The 17,451-nt window shown below is 46.9% G+C and overlaps 7 protein-coding genes and 1 non-coding gene; 6 read left to right on the plus strand and 2 right to left on the minus strand.

Annotated features, from left to right (window-relative positions):
• Positions 1-1,974, minus strand: part of CNAG_03563 (aspartate-tRNA(Asn) ligase) — a 3,098-nt gene extending 1,124 nt beyond the window's left edge. Inside the window, exons 1-2 of the mRNA XM_012195613.1 lie at positions 805-1,974; positions 1-756 (exon numbers count right to left, since the gene is read on the minus strand). The exon at positions 1-756 is cut by the window's left edge and continues 1,124 nt beyond it. Coding sequence (XP_012051003.1) covers positions 1-756; positions 805-1,728 — 1,680 coding nt within the window. The 5' untranslated portion in view covers positions 1,729-1,974. The remainder of the gene's footprint in view (positions 757-804) is intronic.
• Positions 1,975-1,987: 13 nt separating this feature from the next.
• On the plus strand, positions 1,988-3,772 carry CNAG_03564 (hypothetical protein). XM_012195614.1 has 2 exons: positions 1,988-3,338; positions 3,393-3,772. The coding sequence occupies exon 1, from the start codon at positions 2,258-2,260 to the stop codon at positions 3,332-3,334; it is 1,077 nt and encodes a 358-aa protein (XP_012051004.1). The 5' UTR covers positions 1,988-2,257; the 3' UTR covers positions 3,335-3,338; positions 3,393-3,772.
• Positions 3,773-4,650: 878 nt separating this feature from the next.
• Positions 4,651-9,540, plus strand: CNAG_03565 (plasma-membrane proton-efflux P-type ATPase). XM_012195615.1 has 15 exons: positions 4,651-5,000; positions 5,059-5,228; positions 5,281-5,378; positions 5,446-5,570; positions 5,632-5,638; positions 5,919-5,954; positions 6,012-6,168; positions 6,222-6,257; positions 6,307-6,568; positions 6,619-6,670; positions 6,721-7,462; positions 7,522-7,970; positions 8,020-8,357; positions 8,405-8,620; positions 8,672-9,540. Exons 1-15 carry the CDS (start codon positions 4,907-4,909, stop codon positions 9,127-9,129), a joined length of 3,240 nt encoding a protein of 1,079 aa, XP_012051005.1. The 5' UTR covers positions 4,651-4,906; the 3' UTR covers positions 9,130-9,540.
• Positions 9,541-10,114: 574 nt separating this feature from the next.
• CNAG_03566 (hypothetical protein) lies at positions 10,115-11,757 on the plus strand. XM_012195949.1 has 5 exons: positions 10,115-10,930; positions 10,983-11,128; positions 11,188-11,286; positions 11,340-11,427; positions 11,477-11,757. Exons 1-5 carry the CDS (start codon positions 10,898-10,900, stop codon positions 11,513-11,515), a joined length of 405 nt encoding a protein of 134 aa, XP_012051339.1. The 5' UTR covers positions 10,115-10,897; the 3' UTR covers positions 11,516-11,757.
• A 39-nt stretch (positions 11,758-11,796) lies between these two features.
• On the plus strand, positions 11,797-14,358 carry CNAG_03567 (AGC/NDR/NDR protein kinase). XM_012195616.1 has 10 exons: positions 11,797-12,461; positions 12,516-12,611; positions 12,659-12,824; positions 12,874-13,013; positions 13,059-13,449; positions 13,500-13,587; positions 13,638-13,761; positions 13,816-13,870; positions 13,922-14,103; positions 14,159-14,358. Exons 1-10 carry the CDS (start codon positions 12,058-12,060, stop codon positions 14,181-14,183), a joined length of 1,671 nt encoding a protein of 556 aa, XP_012051006.1. The 5' UTR covers positions 11,797-12,057; the 3' UTR covers positions 14,184-14,358.
• A 71-nt stretch (positions 14,359-14,429) lies between these two features.
• Positions 14,430-16,072, minus strand: CNAG_12800. Its single transcript, XR_001045988.1, has 4 exons — positions 15,902-16,072; positions 15,706-15,842; positions 15,000-15,574; positions 14,430-14,889 (listed from the first exon to the last, which is right to left on the minus strand). It is a non-coding gene; the product is annotated as a hypothetical RNA (non-coding RNA).
• CNAG_03569 (hypothetical protein) lies at positions 14,541-15,623 on the plus strand (the record flags this gene model as incomplete). Its single annotated transcript, XM_012195950.1, has 3 exons — positions 14,541-14,556; positions 14,748-14,953; positions 15,014-15,623. 3 exons carry the CDS (start codon positions 14,541-14,543, stop codon positions 15,062-15,064), a joined length of 273 nt encoding a protein of 90 aa, XP_012051340.1. The 3' UTR covers positions 15,065-15,623.
• Positions 16,058-17,385, plus strand: CNAG_03570 (hypothetical protein). The gene is made up of 2 exons (XM_012195617.1): positions 16,058-17,003; positions 17,067-17,385. The coding sequence occupies exon 1, from the start codon at positions 16,368-16,370 to the stop codon at positions 16,965-16,967; it is 600 nt and encodes a 199-aa protein (XP_012051007.1). The 5' UTR covers positions 16,058-16,367; the 3' UTR covers positions 16,968-17,003; positions 17,067-17,385.
• Positions 17,386-17,451: the final 66 nt, after the last annotated feature.

Consider the following 17,451-nt stretch of genomic DNA (forward strand, 5'->3'; position numbering starts at 1 on the left):
AGGAGGAGGGTTGTTAGGATCGATCTTTTTAAGAGTGTCAGCATCGGGATGTGGGAGACTGGGGGGTTTGGCGGGGAGAGAGTGGGGATCTCGGTGCCACAACGTAGACAATCGCACGTCAGGCAAGTTGAGAAAGAAGGTAACGATACGCTCGACACCAAGGCCCGCACCGCCATGGGGAGGCATACCCCACTCGAACGCCTGGAGATACTCTGCCATGTCGTCTTCATTGATACCCGATTCCTTCATGCTCTCACGAAGCTCGTTGGGGCCGTTAATACGCTGACCGCCGGTGCAAACCTCTTGGCCTCGGATAAACATGTCGAATGAGTTGGTGATCTTTCCGTCGTTAGCAGTGTAGAATGGCCGGGCAGACACAGGGAACTTGTCAATGACATAGTAGTCAGTACCAAGCTTTTCCTTGATCAGTTCACCAAGGCGGATCTCGTCACGCGTGTGGAGATCTTCTTCTTCGATATCTCGACCGTCGTCACGCAACATTTGCACAGCCTCGTGAAAGGGAATGATAGGTGTCTCTTCCAGAAACTGGAAGTCATCGCTGGGGAAGAACTCTCGGATTCGGTTGAGCTCAGACTTCATGTCTTTAAGAGCCTCGAAGATCTTGCGGAGAACAATATCGAGGATTCGGAAGACTTCGTGGTATTCTTGTTGGATAGTCATCTCGATGTCGAGACCGGTGTACTCGGTAAGGTGTCGATGAGTGTTACTGTTCTCTGCACGAAAGACAGGTCCGATCTAAGGACTTGTCAGCATTGTATTATTATCAAAAAAGGAAAGGCATGCCTCGTAAACACGACGGAAATCAGCAGAAATTGCCATCTGCTTCATCAATTGAGGGCTCTGAGCCAGGAAAGCCTTTCGCCCAAAATAGTTCACCCTAAACACCTCTGCACCACTCTCTGTCGCCGAAGGCTGTAGCTTAGGCGTGTTAATTTCCAAAAAGCCCAGATCGTCAAGAGTATCCCTGAACACCTTCAATACCTTGGCACGGACTTTGAAGATCGCTTGGGTAGTCGGGTGTCGCAAATCGAGAGTACGATTACGAAGACGAGTACTCTGAGGAAGTTGGTCGCCATGGGCAAGATTAAACGGGATATCATGAGAAGCCTCAACAAGGTATAGACGCTCGATGTTGAGTTCTAAAGGTGTGTCGACGGCAGCTGTGATGGGTTTGGGGGGTTCACGGAGTGTACCAGAGACTTGAACAATGGCCTCCCCAGGGAGATGTTGGACCCACTTAATCATGTGTTCCGAAGCATGCTCAGAAAGAACACCTTGAATGATAAATCCTCGTTGACGAAGAAGAATAAAGTTGAGGTGGGAAGAGAGGTCCCGCTGCTGGTGAATACGACCTCGGATGTTAACCTTTGTGCCAGCAGGCATGTCGATCACTTCTTCAAACGGTGCAATCTCCTCGAAGTTATCGATATCACCATAACTTGCCTGAGTCTCGGGATCTTCTTCTAGTTTAGCCTTCTCATCTGCAATCTGGCGCCGACGTTGCGTCTCATGCTTTTCATGCTCTGTTCTTTCCTTTTTGGCCTCCTGCCTTGCCTGTTCGCACTGCTTCTTCGCGGCATGTCTCGCCTCCTTCTCGTGTGTTGTAGAACGAGCAAGCTCAGGTCTGTCCCCACTGTCGGAATGTGAAGGTTTGAGAGCCCGACCAAGCTTGATAATAGGGTTCGTTGTTGTGTCTGTAGAAGACATGTTTATTCTTGGATTATACAATTGGGTTTACGAAAAGTAATAAGGCGGAAGAGATAAAAGGGTATTTGGTTAACAGCTTTTACGTGCGCAGCGAGGGGAGTCACCTCTGTTCGACGCCTTGGGAATGATGATCGCTCCGCTATGGTTTTGTTAGCTATCATGCACGCCGTTTCTGGCCCTTGCACAACTCAACCCATTATTAAGCCGTCGTTTATCGGGCGTCGAAGCCCAAAAGCTCTCTAAAACCACGCCCACCTCGCAGCTTTCAAACGAGTAAAGGGTGACATCACAAAAGGTGCTTCGTTCGAGTCATTGACGTCATAGACAGCAAACCGATCGCAGGGGTTTATCAGCCTTTTTGTTACTATTTCCTAGGCTCGACGGACGCCAGCCCGAGGATCGATGAGGTGCCAGAGGGGCCTGTGACGAGCCTAAGCTGCGTTTACGACTCCCATGTGGTCCCGCTAGAAGCCTATCAAATGGCCGATAATAATCTCCAGACCATACTGTCGAAACTCGACTAGTCTGAATGCTGCGAGCTATCTCTTTTTGTTTCCGGCTTCACACTCCTCCAGCAGAAGAAAATATCATGGACGACGGCCACCCTCACGCCTCCACCAACCAGTCTCCCTACTGGGCTCTCGTTCTTCGTGCCAAAGTACTTCGAAACGCAGCTTCTCTTGGTTATACAATACACCATTACGCGCCCCCTGCCTCACCTTCTGCCACACTCACCAGGTGGATCGACTGTACATTAGGTGAAAAGAAGGGGGAGAAGGTCATTAGGTTGGATCTCTACGTGCCAAAAGATGTCAAATTGGGATCTGCAAAAGCAGCTAATCGTCCGGGAGTGATTATATTCCATGGAGGCGGATTCGTGCTTGGTCAGGGAACAGATGATGCTCGTTGGGCAGGGGCAGTCTGTGAGCAAATGGGGGCTGCCGCCATTGCAGTTTCATATCGACTCGCTCCCGAGTTTCCTTTCCCCACACCCGTCGAAGACTGTGCTTCGTCCATTCTACATGTCACAGAGCATGCCAAAGCCTACGGTATTGACCCTACAAAACTTTTTATCTCTGGGTTCTCAGCCGGTGGGAATCTCGCCTTCTCGTCGCATCATCTCCTCCACTCGCCTAGCAAATGGGGTTATACTCTCCCTATCGACCCCCCACCCCTCCGCGGCATCATCACATTCTACCCATTGCTCGATTACTCTCTTAACCGACCCCAAAAACGTTCAGCCTGTGAGAAACCGGAATTTACATTAGCTCCCTCCCTCACCACCCTCTTTGATTCATCTTACCTCCCCCCGGGCGTCGATCTGTTCGACTGTCGGCTAAGTCCTGGTATCGCTCCAGATGAGATGATAGAGCAGCTTCCATCTGTGCATTTGGCGCTTTGCGAGTACGATATGTTACATGCGGAAGGGATCAGGTTCAAGGAGAGGTTGGAGAGTAAAGGGATTAATGTGAGCGTGAGAGAGATCAAAGGGGAGAAGCACGCATGGGATAAGCGTCCTTCCATGTCGCTAAAGCCGAGCGTGAAGGAGGAGTATGATGCGGCAATAGCGGTAATGGAGAGATGGTTAGATCAGGAAAGAAAATAATCTTGTGAGTGTTTGAGCTTCCAATGGGATATGGGATGTTTAGCTGACTCTCATGGAGATGTTCTTACATTCGGCCTTGGAAATTGTTGGCCCTTGAGGAAATAAAAACATGAGTTCACAAAATAGACAAAAACGTCTCTTATAATCGCATTTCTACATAACACTTATACAGCACCCACAACCATAATATTTAAACATGAACACATTAGACACACTATATTTCAGCTTCACTAACATCGAGAGCATCGATGCTAATATTTGCTTGTTTCGAACACTCAGGTCTGCACGAGCAACAAGGTATTGTAGCGGTGAGCAGTCGTGTACACGTCTACCGAGCGGCGAGCATCGCAGCGATAGGTCTGAAGAATGGCTTTTAGTGATGCCTACTAGGAATAACCCTACAAGAAGTTCCGCTTTTAATCTTGGTGCAACGCGTTACATATTTGTCGTATTTTTTGAATTATTAACGCATCCCTAATGGGTTAACCAGTTCAGAGTACTAGTATAGTTGATGAGGTGCGCGTGAAGATTGCCGATAGCCCAGCACAAAAAATCCTCCCGTGCCTGAATTGATTTATTGACATGACGGAAGATGCCGGGAGGGCTGACGTCATGCTGTCGAACATTTGGTAGCTGCTGAAAATAGCGTTCAATTCCTGATTGTCTGCTGGCAACTATGGGACTCAGGCGCTGAGGCTTCTTTGTTCCTTTCTTTTTTGGGCTGAAGAGGGGGGGGGCGCGGTGGGTGGTTGGGGACGCGGACAAAGAATAAGCAAAGACGCCCAGATGCGGCATGGGATGAAAACGGCTGTCGACGATGACGTTTGAAAGGGTTGTGAATTGTCATTCCCTATAATCGCTCAAATCCGAAAGGAGTACAGAGGTACCGTTATAGATAATGGGCCGCATGGCCGTTTTTGTTCTTAATTACTGGTAGCAGTCCAGGCTTCGTCCGAACTCCGCCAAAGACTGGGTATCATCATTTATCCAGACGCCTATACATCCAATGCCGCTTGCCGCGTGCTGCAAAGCCACCGCTCTCATTTCATCGTCATGATTTTATGAATAATACGGACCAGCGATTCATGCTCCACATTTGGTTGCCATTGTGTCATTGTGCCCTCGCTCTGGATCGGAAATCATTGTTTTCCTGTATCGTGTTTTTTCCCAGGTTCCTTACATCCATTGCTTACATCGTTCGGTGTGCATAACCGCGCACCCTGTACCTTCTATTCCAGGAAGGGAAGTATGCAGCCAGTTACAATCAATGATGACATCAGGAAGGCGTAAACTTTTCAACAGGCTTGATTCCATAACGTTAATCAATCATGGATGAGGTAAAAACAGATTAATCCGTAGCTCCAAGACGACTGTAGTTTTTTATAGTATCATCAGAAACTTCCTTGATACCATCGTTGTCCTTTACATCCATTCGACAGTTTGTCACGCTTCATCTATAGCGCTCCCCTGATTTACTATCATCGTTGTTCGGAGAGGCTTTGCAATTTCAAGTTGAGCAAGAGGAGTAAATAACACCAATAATTGAGCCGTTAGCAGGAAGCAAGGACCATTATGGGGTTGACGAACCGCAAGAACCACAAGAAGGATCCAGAGGCTGGTGATCCGGAAACAGAGGCTAAGCGTCAGGAGGAGGACAAAAAGAAGAGTATGTACTTGCAGGATGGCACATATATAAAACCCATGTCTAACCTCTATTATCACAGAGTACTCCGGTGAAGAATATGATGTGCTTTTGAAATATGTTGCAGATCAGCAAGAAAAGATCAAGAAAGGGGGGGGTGATGATGAGAAGGAAGATGAAGAGAACGTCAAGTATATCAGGAAGTGGTACACCCCCTGGAAAAAGACGAAGGTGGAGACAGGAGGCAAGAAAGTGGGTTCGCAGCATCCTGTCTCGGTATCCCTTGCTGAAATTTGAGATATAGGTGCCGCCAGATTGGCTCGGGACCGACCGGCAGAAGGGCCTTTCTTCTTCGGAGATTGAAGAACGTAGGAAGCACTCTGGCTGGAATGAACTTGAATCGTAAGTCTTTATTGAATAAGCTTCACACCCTTTTGGCCATAATGGATGGGGACTGACCTGAACTCAGACCAAACGAAAACCAATTCCTCAAATTCATCTCCTACTTCAGAGGGCCCATCCTTTATGTTATGGAACTCGCCGTTATTTTGGCTGCAGGTCTTCGAGACTGGATTGATTTCGGAGTCATCATAGGTTCGTAATTCTTTCTTGTTTACCAGTCTGCATGACCTTATTGATATTGGGGTCGTTCTAGGTATTCTGTAAGTCCTGCGTCCATTGCCCCCTTTCTGGATGGAGAATTTATGCCGGGAAGACGGACGTCAAAGTAGTCAAAAAGATCCTTTAAGGGATGGTGAAATGAAGTTACATTGGGCGGCATGGGCCGCATCTCATGGGCGCCTTGCGCCTTTCATCTCTTGCATGTTCGAGGCGATGCGTCTATTTTTGGTTCCCTATATTTTGATGTTCCGACGTTTTCTGCTTGGAAACCTCAGTGCTTGGTCTACAATACCATTGAACAGTTACTAACCAACCTTCCAGGTTCCTAAATGCTGGTGTTGGCTGGTACCAGGAGAAGTAAGCCACTCTTATCTTTCTATTCATGATACGAAAGCAACTAACGTGTCCTTTCAGACAAGCCGGAGACATCGTAGCTCAATTGAAGGCTGGAATTGCCCTCAAAGCGGATGTCATTCGAGATGGGAAGGAGCAAGAAATTGAGGCGCGAGAGCTTGTTCCCGGTGACATTTTGGTTCTCGAAGAAGGCAAGACGATCGCCGCTGATGCGAAGGTAAGTTGAGGTGGTACAGTGACAGAATGGCAGACTGACTTACGATGTGCCAGATTATTGGTGACTATGAAGACAAAGATGGTTCCAAGGTACATCTTGCCATTTCATGTCTTATGGATTTAGCTAACTTCGAAACAGTCGAAGGACATCCTTGATCGCGTGGAAAAGTCGAAGCATTCTAAGGGAGGTGATGACGATGATGAGGACGATGGACCGGACAAGGGCCCATCTCTCTGTTCCGTTGACCAGTCTGCTATTACTGGAGAATCTCTCGCTGTGGACAAGTTTATCGGTGATGTCGCTTACTACACGTGTGGTGTGAAGCGTGGCAAGTGCTTTGGAGTCGTCACTGTTAGCGCCAAAGGAAGTTTTGTCGGTAGGACTGCCTCTCTCGTGTCCAGTGAGTCACTTTCCTGTGGTTGCTCAGTCATTGCTGATGGATGATTCCAGGTTCCAATGAAAAGGGTCATTTCCAGATTGTCCTCGGTGGCATTGGTACGACGTGAGTTTTTTTGAATTCAGGTTGGCAGCAATGGGCTAATAAACCCACAGACTCTTAGTTATGGTCATTGCCTTCATCTTCGCTGTCTGGATTGGTGGTTTCTTCCGAGGAACTGGTATCGCTACCCCTAGAGAGAACAATCTTCTCGTTTATGCCCTTATCTTCTTTATCATTGGTGTGCCTGTCGGTCTTCCTGTCGTCACGACTACTACTCTTGCCGTCGGTGCTGCTTACCTCGCCAAACGAAAGGCTATCGTCCAGAAGCTTACCGCTATCGAGTCTCTGGCTGGTGTCGACATACTTTGTTCCGACAAAACTGGTACCCTTACTGCCAACAAGCTTTCCTTAAACGAACCATATATAGCGCCCGATGTCGACCCCAATTGGTTCATGGCCGTTGCTGTTCTCGCTTCTTCTCACAACGTTCTCGGTCTTGACCCTATTGACAAGGTCACGATCGTCGGCTTGAAGGACTACCCCAAAGCTCAAGAGATGCTCAAGGGCGGATGGAAGACTCACAAATTCACTCCTTTCGATCCTGTCTCCAAGCGAATCACTGCCGAAGTTGAGAAGGAGGGCAAGCACTACACTTGCGCTAAGGGTGCTCCCAACGCCATTTTGAAACTTGCTAAGTTCGCCCCTGACACTGTGTCGGCCTACCGAGCCCAATCTCAACAATTTGCTTCTCGTGGTTTCCGAAGTTTGGGTGTCGCGGTCAAGGAAGAAGGCAAAGACTGGGAATTACTCGGTATGCTTTGTATGTTCGACCCCCCTCGTGTCGACACTGCCAAGGTAAATCGCTCTGTATGATATGTATGCGTCTTTCCTGTGAAGCTGACGATTTGCTGCAGACTATCGGGGAAGCTCATGACCTTGGTATCCAAGTCAAGATGCTTACTGGTGACGCCGTCGCTATCGCCAAGGAAACTTGTAAACAGCTCGGCCTCAAAACCAATGTTTACGACTCTGAGAAACTCATTGGTGGTGGTATGGCTGGTTCTGACATCCGAGACTTTGTTGAAGCGGCGGACGGTTTCGCCGAAGTCTTCCCCGAACACAAGTACCAGGTCGTCAACCTTTTGCAGGAACGTGGCCACTTAACTGCTATGACAGGTGATGGTGTCAATGATGCTCCTAGTTTGAAAAAGGCCGACTGTGGTATTGCTGTCGAAGGTGCCAGTGACGCCGCTAGGACTGCTGCCGATGTTGTCTTCCTCGACGAAGGTCTTTCTACTATCATCACTGCCATTAAGGTTGCGCGACAGATTTTCCACCGAATGAAAGCGTATATTATTTATCGGTGAGTGGCCTACCGTCGAAAACTGTCAAAACTAATAAATACCCTATAGTATTGCTCTTTGTGTCCACCTTGAAGTGTATCTGATGCTTTCCATCCTTATTCTTAATGAGACTATTCGTGTCGACCTCGTTGTCTTCCTTGCCATCTTTGCCGATGTCGCTACCATCGCTATTGCCTATGACCGAGCTCCTTACGCTCACCAGCCTGTTGAATGGCAGTTGCCCAAGGTCTGGATCATCTCAACCATTATGGGTCTTCTTCTCGCGGCGGGTACTTGGATCATTCGAGCTACTCTATGGATTGATAACGGAGGTATCGTCCAGAACTTTGGCTCTACTCAGGAAATTCTCTTCTTGGAAGTTGCGTTGACCGAAAGCTGGGTTATTTGTAAGCTTCTTTCCCCAATTCACGGAGAAACGCTTATCGGAGTATAGTCATCACTCGACTGGCTCAAGAGCCTGGTACCCCCAACGTCTGGCCTTCATTCCAGCTTGTGGCTGCAGTCATTGGTGTCGATGCCCTGGCTACCATTTTCGCCCTTTTCGGTTGGATTTCTGGTGATGCTCCTCATGGCGGTTGGACCGACGTTGTCACAGTTGTCAAGATCTGGTGCTTCAGTTTCGGTGTTGTTATCATCATCCTCCTCGTCTGTGAGTACATTGATTTCTAATTCTTCAAGCATTGCTGACTATCCATTAAAGACCTCATGCTTAACTCAATCCGCTGGCTCGACCACATCGGCCGCAAGAGCCGATCCAAGAAGAATGAGAAGCTTGAAAACTTCCTCACCGATCTTCAGCGTCTCACCATCGTGCACGAAACTGATCACAACGGTTCCTACTACCGATTCGCCTCTAAGAAGGAGGAGGAGGAGAGCGGCGACAACGGAAAGAAGGACGACAAGAAGGATGAAGCCAAGTCTGCTGACACTAAGAAGCAGGAAAGTAATGCAAAGAAGGGGGACGATGAGAAGAAGAAGGATGACGACGGGGGAAAAAAGGGCGCTACCGGCGGAGACAAGGGGTTGAGCGACCAGACGGGTAAGGGCCATGAGCATGCCCAAGCTCAGGGTAAGGGGGCGAACGAGGTTCAGCCAGATGGCACTCAGCCGAAACCGGATGATCAGAGCAGTGAGGGGACGCATGTTGATCCCAATTAGGTGTTAAATGAGACGAAGTGATGATGATCAGATTAGAAATGTGGACCATGTACTGTAGCAATATCACCCATCGTTTCTTAGCTTTTATTCGCCGCATATCATAAGTATATTCAGACGTTATGTCATACCTAATATGTATACACATCGAGTAGCCTCAAATTCGTTTGTTGTTTCATCTTTCATTTTTGTAAGAAATCAACAGCCGCTATATATTTCACAACTGGTCAAAATAATCTTCTGCTACGTGCTCCCCTCGGTTATGGTCGCTCTCAAGAGCTTCAAGGTGCAGGCAATCATTGAGTGAGTGACATCAAACCTCTCTCCCCCTATCATTAAGAGAACAAAGCCTATCTCTCCAGCCGTTTGTTCGCTTCATTTCTTATTTGTTCAAGAATGCATTTTACTATTGTGCAACGAACGATCTGCTCCTCCTGCAGCGCCGCCCCTCCTGCCTCCTCCAGACCCCCTGATTCAGCAAGCAGCAAGGCAGATGAGTATTATTTTCTGGATGACAAGGGATATATTTTCTGCATTGAAGCCCAGCGGGCGTCCCAGCTGGTAATAACGACTCCCAAAAGAACTGGCTGAGCCATCTCAGATAGCGTCAGGAAAACCGAAGAAGGGACATGACAAGAAAGCAAAACTGCCGTTGCCTTCGTAAACTCCATTTGTTTACATCACATGTGACTATGGAAATGGTACTGTTCATCTCCCTACTAAGCCATATCGATCGTCAGAGGAGTAATAGATCCATTCAGTAAGCATGAGGAGGCGTACAACCAGCAAATGAGCAATCTTCGCACAGTACGTAATAATAATACCACATCTCCCGATCCTCGCGTTCTTATTATGATGTTGCTGTTTGGCATCCACGTGGAAGCCTCGTGTGTCAAATGACTAGCTGGTAAATCTGCTGGCCATGGGTCGGGCCATCATTTCCCCTTGCAGACGCTTATTTTTTTCGTATTCTATTCTTCCGTTGTTCCTTCGTTCGTCTTCTCAAGTTAAAATTATCGATGATGGGAAATAAGGCGAGATGAGTGATGTTTCATCTCTTATCATCGATATCGCGATTCGAACTTTGGAGTTACCCATCACTAACACTAATTTTTTGATTACCCGTCCACCAACGACGAGCAGCCAGCAGCAGACCAACCGTGGCGGAACAACTTGGTCGACCAAAGGTTTCTCCTTCGACAAAATGTCCAACTTATTATCCATCGCATTTCGCTCTTATGAATAATAATGTGCCATACGCCCAGCCAAGTCGGACTTCTTCCTACTTTCACCAGTTCTATTATGCATTGCTTGGCCTGGCCCTGTGAATGGACAAAGGAAAGACGAAAGAGGACGATCGCCCAGACCCGGCGGGACATTCCGACTGCCACACTCAGGTCGATCACAGTCATATGACGTCAATCCTTGCTCCCTTCTTTGAGCTCAAGTCCCGTTTCGCAGCGAATGTCATGCTCCACTTGCGTATAAGGTATGACTAAGGGGAATGTCGTATATGTCGTAGTTGGCTTTGCATACTCGATTTATGATTTATTTAGCTACGCAAACTAGATTCCCGTACAGATCTTGCATCACCATATTGCGTCACATGTCAAACCATGCGAACTCTCGGATATCATTCTAAGCCGGATATATATACTTCTCGCAGCACTTGTGCTTCTTGTCATTCCCACCATTCACGAATATTGACAGGCAACTGGCTCAACTCTCCAAATCAAACAAATTGTTATCAACCCATCGACAGTAACTCAACATGTCTTCCTCTCTCCCTCCTCATGACCCCTCTGTAGGTATCATTCTGCCAAGTGCAAATGACGATTGCTTACCATATCACATAGATTGAGACCCCCCAGAGCAAGCTTTCTGCCACTGGTAATATCGAACAGGCCACCCGAAGGGTCAACCGATTTGCCAAGAGAGATCCTGCCTTGTACCCTCTCGCCTTCATCATGACTGGTATCTTTGGGGTTGCCGGTTACATGTTGTAAGTTGTTACGCCTTGCCAAGTCTCCCGATTCGATACTTAAGAATGTTGCATTTTAGCTGGAAGAAGAGTGCAGAGCCCGAGCCAGTTAAGAAGTTAGTGTCAACTGGCATTGTCAATCCTTGGGATTCTGCCGACAAACTTGACACCTACCCTTCGTGTGTCGAATTGACCTTTTGAATGATCGTCTCCCTTGCTGACGCTATGACAGCTCCGTCGCCCAATTTAAGTACAGATATAAGACCCGAGATGGCCATTACGAGGATGCCTATCCCACTCTTAATCAGTCTATGGAACATGTACGTATCTTCTTTTGAATTTCCAAAATAGCCCTGACGGTCGCCACAGTTGAAGGACAACAATCCTCACAAGTACCGAACCGCCTAAACAAAATTAGCTGTGGGATATGATATGGCATAGTAGGCGTAGTGATGAAGGCGATTGTATTACTAGGATAACAGAGTCAGAAGTACATCCAAATGAAACAAGTACGAAGTGATTTGCATCATGATATGTATCGCAATAGCAGTGAAAACTTGCCAATGATATAGCCTACGAAAACTCTGATTTTGGAAAACCGTAACTGGAGTGAGCCACAAATGTCCGAAAAGCAACGTCGATGGTGTTATCAGCAGTCCTCATTATTGTAATCCAGTTGTAACGTAAAAGAAGAAGACAACCATCGATGCAATAAAGATCGTGGTGTCCGCTGCAGTGTTTCAACTCTAGGAGGATAGAGTTGTAATGGCTGAAAGTAGATTTGTAATGAGAGGATTATAAATTGGACCCCCGTTCTACTATAATTGAACCCTGACGCGTTAAAACCAAACGAGTGTGCTTGCGAGGAAACGCGCATTGTTCATATTTCTCTTTTACATCTTATCGCGTGGCCTCAGACGTCGACTGGCTTCGATTACCATTTCCACAGCATGTCGTATCGCCCAATCCAGGGACAACAACCAGGCCCATCAAATTTTCAACAACAGCAACAGAATATGCTGAACCCTCAAAACATGGCAGGTCCAGGCCGTACATCACCCATGCCCAGCGTTCCACAGGTTTCTCAACCCAATATTGGTCAACCGGGCTCCATGAGGCCCGGAGAAGGGCCCATTCCTGCCGCAGCGCAAGCTAATGCCGGTGGACAAGTTCAAGGCAGTGGTGCAGAGGGCTTGGGATCACTCGCGAGTGATAAAGGACCCGACTACGTGTATTTTGAGCGAAAGCCTGGGCAATTCTCAGAAGCTGTTCAGGGAAAGGCAATGGGTGCGAAAATGAAGTTGGAGCTGTTTTACAAGGAGGCCGTTGAAGGTGTGGTTGGGAGAAAGGAGAGGTGAATATTGTGGAGACATTAAGTTTTTGAATTATTCGCTAATTTGTCATCTAGGCGAACGGCCCTCGAAAAGCAGCTTGCAGCCGATGCTCTCACTCCTGATTCCTTAAAGGCCCGTCAATTAATCAATCTCGGCCGTCGAGAATCAAAGTGAGCTTTTTATCATCATCGGTTCATCGTCCGCTTACATATAATAGCTATCTCCGTCTTCGACGTACCCGGATTGGCCTTGACGACTTCCGTACCGTCAAGGTTATTGGTAAGGGTGCATTCGGTGAAGTCAGACTCGTACAAAAGGCCGACACTGGTAAAATTTACGCTATGAAGACTTTGAGGAAGAATGAAATGTTCAAAAAGGACCAGGTAGGTGTTAATTTTTAATGATTTGGTCTGAAAGCTTATGTGGAGACAGCTTGCGCATGTTCGAGCTGAAAGGGACGTCCTTGCCGAGAGTAATTCCCCTTGGGTCGTGCAACTGTACTACTCTTTCCAGGACACGCAGTATCTTTACCTTGTCATGGAATTCCTCCCCGGTGGTGACTTGATGACTATGTAAGCTTCAAAAGGAAATGCAAAGTTTAAGCTGACCATAAATAGGCTCATCAAATACGACACTTTCTCGGAGGACGTCACCAAGTTCTACATGGCCGAATGTATCTTGGCTATTGAGGCTGTGCATAATCTTGGTTTCATCCATCGTGACATTAAACCCGATAACATCCTCATTGACTCGCTGGGTCACATCAAACTCTCTGACTTCGGCCTTTCCACCGGTTTCCACAAGCAACACGACTCTGCCTATTACCAGCGTCTTCTCGGCGGCGGCGACGTTTCTGGCAACAATCGACAATCTCAAGCTGCCGCTGGGGCTCGGAATAGTGTCATGGTAAATGCGATCAACTTGACGATGACTAGCAAGCAAGATATTGCCACCTGGAAGGCGAACAGGAGGAAGTTGGCTTATTCTACTGTCGGAACCCCTGACTATGTGAGCTGCATAATCGGTACCAAAGTAACAACTCTGCTAACTCTTGATAGATTTCCCCGGAAATCTTTTTGCAGCAGGGTTACGGGAAGGAATGTGATTGGTGGTCCCTTGGTGCAATCATGTTTGAGTGTCTTGTCGGTGCGTCCCATCATCCTTGTTATGATTGTCTACTTAAGAAACATGCTTAGGCTATCCTCCCTTCTGTTCTGAGAATGCCCATGATGTCTACAAGAAGATCATCGACTGGAGAAATTACTTGTTCTTCCCTGATGATGTTCATCTCAGTCGAGAAGCCGAGGACCTGATCAGGCGGTCAGTATCCTATACGTATCCCTGATTTGGAACGGTTCATTGACTATTGTTTAGGATGCTTTGCGAGGCCGACCGAAGATACACCGTCGAACAACTTAAAGCCCATCCCGTGAGTTCCAGCTCCCTTCTATTTGAATGAAATTGACACAACCCTCTGCAGTTTTTCTACGGTGTCGACTGGGCAACCATACGGGAGATTGATGCTCCCTTCGTTCCCCACCTCCGATCTATCACCGATACTTCCTACTTCCCCACCGATGAACTCGACCAGGTCCCGGATATCCCAGTTGGGGCCGAAACTGGGAGCGATGCGAAGAAAGATTTGGCGTTCTTGGGTTATACGTGAGTTTTCCTTGGCAGCGGCACAATACAGAACGGACAACTGACGGGCACATAGCTTCCGACGATACGAGATGCTGTAGAAAACTTATTTCTTTGCCGCTTTTTATGAGATTGTGTATGATACAGGTTGTGGTTTTGGCATCTTTTTTTTTGTAGAACTGAACATGAGCATGAAAAATGAGTATTTGCATGCGCTGGGAGGTATTTCGCGTTTTATTTTTAAGGAGTGCGATGGATGAATGGTCCACGATAGGGCTTTCATCTCTTCCACTCATCAAAAGAGAACTCGTTTACTATGAGTCTGCCGCAACCAAGGGGTTGAATAGGTTTCATAAGTAATCGCTAAAACTAAGCTTCATTGAAAAAGACAAAAAGGCTTAGATACACCCGAGTTCACGTCTAGATTATTCTATGGAGAAGTATCTGATGCGATAATAATGTCTTCTATGAACGGTGAGCTCTATGTTTTTAGATATGTGCACTTTTGTGCCTATTGAAGCAACGATGGTTATTTATATAATCCATTAGACCGTTCGACCGTTAGAACGGTAGAGTAACAAACCTCTAGACCAGTTAAGAAATACCCAAATAAAAAAAAAAAAACAAAAAAAACCCTAAAGAGACTAACTAGAGGAGCGATAAAGATGGCAGAATTCCAATCGCCAACGGTTACTTGAGCGAAACTGAGGATAAAAAGAACAAGGTAGCTCATGAGAAGGAAAACACCACTGGGGTCCATACCCTTGACTTGGCGGTACCAAGGAGGTTATCGGCAACAGCTTCGGCCTTGAGCATGAGGAACCATGCGAGGACAAAGAAGGGTGCAATGGTGATAGCGATGAGAGAAGATGTCAGCATGTCTATCATTGGTTGAGCATTGAGCGAATTAGACTTACTGATAAACCGGAAGTACCACCTCCAAGATGCAAGGAGGAAGACACCCCCAAAACAAGAGCCATGATGTTGGTAAGTGCACCAGCCATGCCAGTTAATGCGAGCTTTTTAGCTTGCTCAATTGGGTCAGGGTACATTTGGATTAGATGATTGTCAACATCTAATAGTCAAGTAAGGATAAAGACGGAGGAAAAGGAGGACCCGCTGATCATGTTGATGGAACCAGGGGTAGCCATGACAGTCAAGACCACAGATGGCTCGCAGGATGAAAAACGCTTATTGGTTATTGATGAACGAGATGACGAGGTTGAAGATAGCGATACCAACCAAACCAAATGTGTAGCCAAGGTGAGGAGGGACGAAGTCAGCGACTCGGCCAGCTAGCAAACGGGAAGTTGTGAAAGCCAAATTATTCGAGTGATTAGCTCGGAAGGGATTGATAGAAAAGGGAAGAAAGTAGAAACAAGGAGAGGTCGGTCATACTTTGCTGAGAGAACCATCGCTAGATGCCATGATGGTAGGCGTAGACAAGGCAGATAGATGGTCGTTGATTGTTGCCGTTGTAACGTTTGGTGGTCTGTTGAATAACATGACGAGAGGATGTGATATTCCGTTGCGCGGGTTGTGAGTATGTAAGTGAAGTGAAGTGAAGTGATGGTCTGCGTGAACAATTCCATCCATTTCTATGTGTTAAGGGAAGGATTTCACCTTCTTTTGTTGGGACTCTGGATAATATTCCGTCACCGCATTCCATGAGTCATTGCTGACACCAAACCACCACGCATGAAGACTTTGTTGGAACCGGTTTGGCAGTCTAGATGGACCGACCACCGCAAGCCTTTTTCCTGTTATTGTTATTATCTTTTTCTTTTGGTGTCGTTGTCGGATCCGGATTTAAGCTTACAAAAGGAACATCTTATCCGTGACGATAACCTCGGGTGTGTTCGGCGGAGTTGGAATAATAAACTGGTGCCCATTATTTATTAGTAACTGGTTGAATCAGTGACTACCGCTTTTGCTCATCAGTTGAATCGGATAAACTTTCGAGAGGCACAAATAAGGGGGGGTGTTCGGCAGATAAGCGTTTGAATCGTTCATTTTATCAGCAGTTGAATTGGAGTACCAAAAATTTGTCCTTGCAATAATATTGATTACCCCTACCTTAGAGAACGAAAATCAGCAAATGCCGTCATATGTCATGTGACTTTCGTGCTTCGTCTCCACTCGCGCTCATCGTCTTTCAATTCGTTATTATAGTAGTTAGAACCGAGGAGATATTTCTTCAACAAGTTCCCTCAGCAGCCTTGTACTATCTTTTTTCATGCATTTAGGACCCATATTTATTATCTCAAATCCAGTTTGAAGCAATAATGCAGACATCCTCTCATCACTTTACGTCTTTGACCGAGCAAACCAACCGCGGCTCCAGCCAGCCTTCCCAATCTCCTACTATCGCGTCGACAAGTTATCGACCATCGAGAGATCACTTGTGGGTCTGGTCCTGTCATCCTTCAACGCAGCCAGATGCCGCGGCCTCCACACTTAATGAATCCTACCTTCTCTCTCAAATGAGCGCATACGAAGTTGCCTACCATAATCCACTATTCCAACTAGACGCCAACCTACCAGCTGATCAACAGCAGCGTAATGTCCCCATGGATGAACGCTTTGATTGCTCCATTGTCTCCACCCCTATCAACACAATGCCGGAAGTACAATCAAGCCAACAACATGAGACGTTTGCATCAATATATGATTGGCGACAGTCTGTTGGTCCTAGTGGATCCAAAAATACAGGCCGTGCAAGGGCAGGGGCAAGGGCAAGGGCAAGGGTAGGGGCAAGGGAAAGGGCAAGGTTAAGGGGAAGAATACCAAGGCAAAGGGAAACAAAGGGCAACAAGCGGCGACTCACACACCCAACATTTGCCAGCCAAAATAATTCTGACATTTGCCCATGCCCATGCTCTTAATGAATTCGCGGTAGATACTATCATCGATTATCAATTGTATGTCCTCCTCAGTATCTATCGATCATTTTTCATTGAAAATTACCGGTGTCCCATTTCTAGCCGAACCAATGAGAAGTTCAATATTACCAACAAGCCGCTTGTTCTGATCTGCAAGAACAAATTAACAACGATCCGGATACGCAGGGACTGATCGGGAAACGTTTGACTGGTGATTATCTGTATCATCACCTAAACTATCTTACCAAGAATTACGTCAATCCAATCAGTGACGTCTTGAAAAAGTCGGGTATGAATTGGAACGAAGTGGAACATAAAATTGAAGCGGACGATGAACGGGTAGCGAAGTGGAGATTGGGTAAATAGAAAAGAGGCCATGATGTCAGATCAAGTCATCGATGGTGTGCTTATAGATTAGCGAGGTGGATGGATTATATCATTTAGCTTGTAGTAGCGAGCGTAGATAGATATATAAGTCCATAGTAGC

The sequence above is a fragment of the Cryptococcus neoformans genome, chromosome 8, assembly GCF_000149245.1.
Source record: "Cryptococcus neoformans var. grubii H99 chromosome 8, complete sequence".
Lineage (NCBI taxonomy): Eukaryota > Fungi > Basidiomycota > Tremellomycetes > Tremellales > Cryptococcaceae > Cryptococcus > Cryptococcus neoformans.

Bases quoted from the DNA above. Each gene is read 5' to 3' on its own strand.
- CNAG_03564 (XM_012195614.1), top strand. From the start codon at position 2,258: ATGCTGCGAGCTATCTCTTTTTGTTTCCGGCTTCACACTCCTCCAGCA.
- CNAG_03565 (XM_012195615.1), top strand. From the start codon at position 4,907: ATGGGGTTGACGAACCGCAAGAACCACAAGAAGGATCCAGAGGCTGGT. The intron at 5,001-5,058 runs GTATGTACTTGC...CTATTATCACAG, and splicing joins GGAGGAGGACAAAAAGAAGA to AGTACTCCGGTGAAGAATAT. The intron at 6,671-6,720 runs GTGAGTTTTTTT...ATAAACCCACAG, and splicing joins CTCGGTGGCATTGGTACGAC to ACTCTTAGTTATGGTCATTG.
- CNAG_03566 (XM_012195949.1), top strand. From the start codon at position 10,898: ATGTCTTCCTCTCTCCCTCCTCATGACCCCTCT. The intron at 11,129-11,187 runs GTAAGTTGTTAC...GTTGCATTTTAG, and splicing joins GGGGTTGCCGGTTACATGTT to CTGGAAGAAGAGTGCAGAGC. The intron at 11,287-11,339 runs GTGTGTCGAATT...ACGCTATGACAG, and splicing joins AAACTTGACACCTACCCTTC to CTCCGTCGCCCAATTTAAGT.
- CNAG_03567 (XM_012195616.1), top strand. From the start codon at position 12,058: ATGTCGTATCGCCCAATCCAGGGACAACAACCAGGCCCATCAAATTTT. The intron at 12,462-12,515 runs GTGAATATTGTG...TTTGTCATCTAG, and splicing joins GTGGTTGGGAGAAAGGAGAG to GCGAACGGCCCTCGAAAAGC. The intron at 12,825-12,873 runs GTAGGTGTTAAT...ATGTGGAGACAG, and splicing joins AAATGTTCAAAAAGGACCAG to CTTGCGCATGTTCGAGCTGA.
- CNAG_03570 (XM_012195617.1), top strand. From the start codon at position 16,368: ATGCAGACATCCTCTCATCACTTTACGTCTTTGACCGAGCAAACCAAC.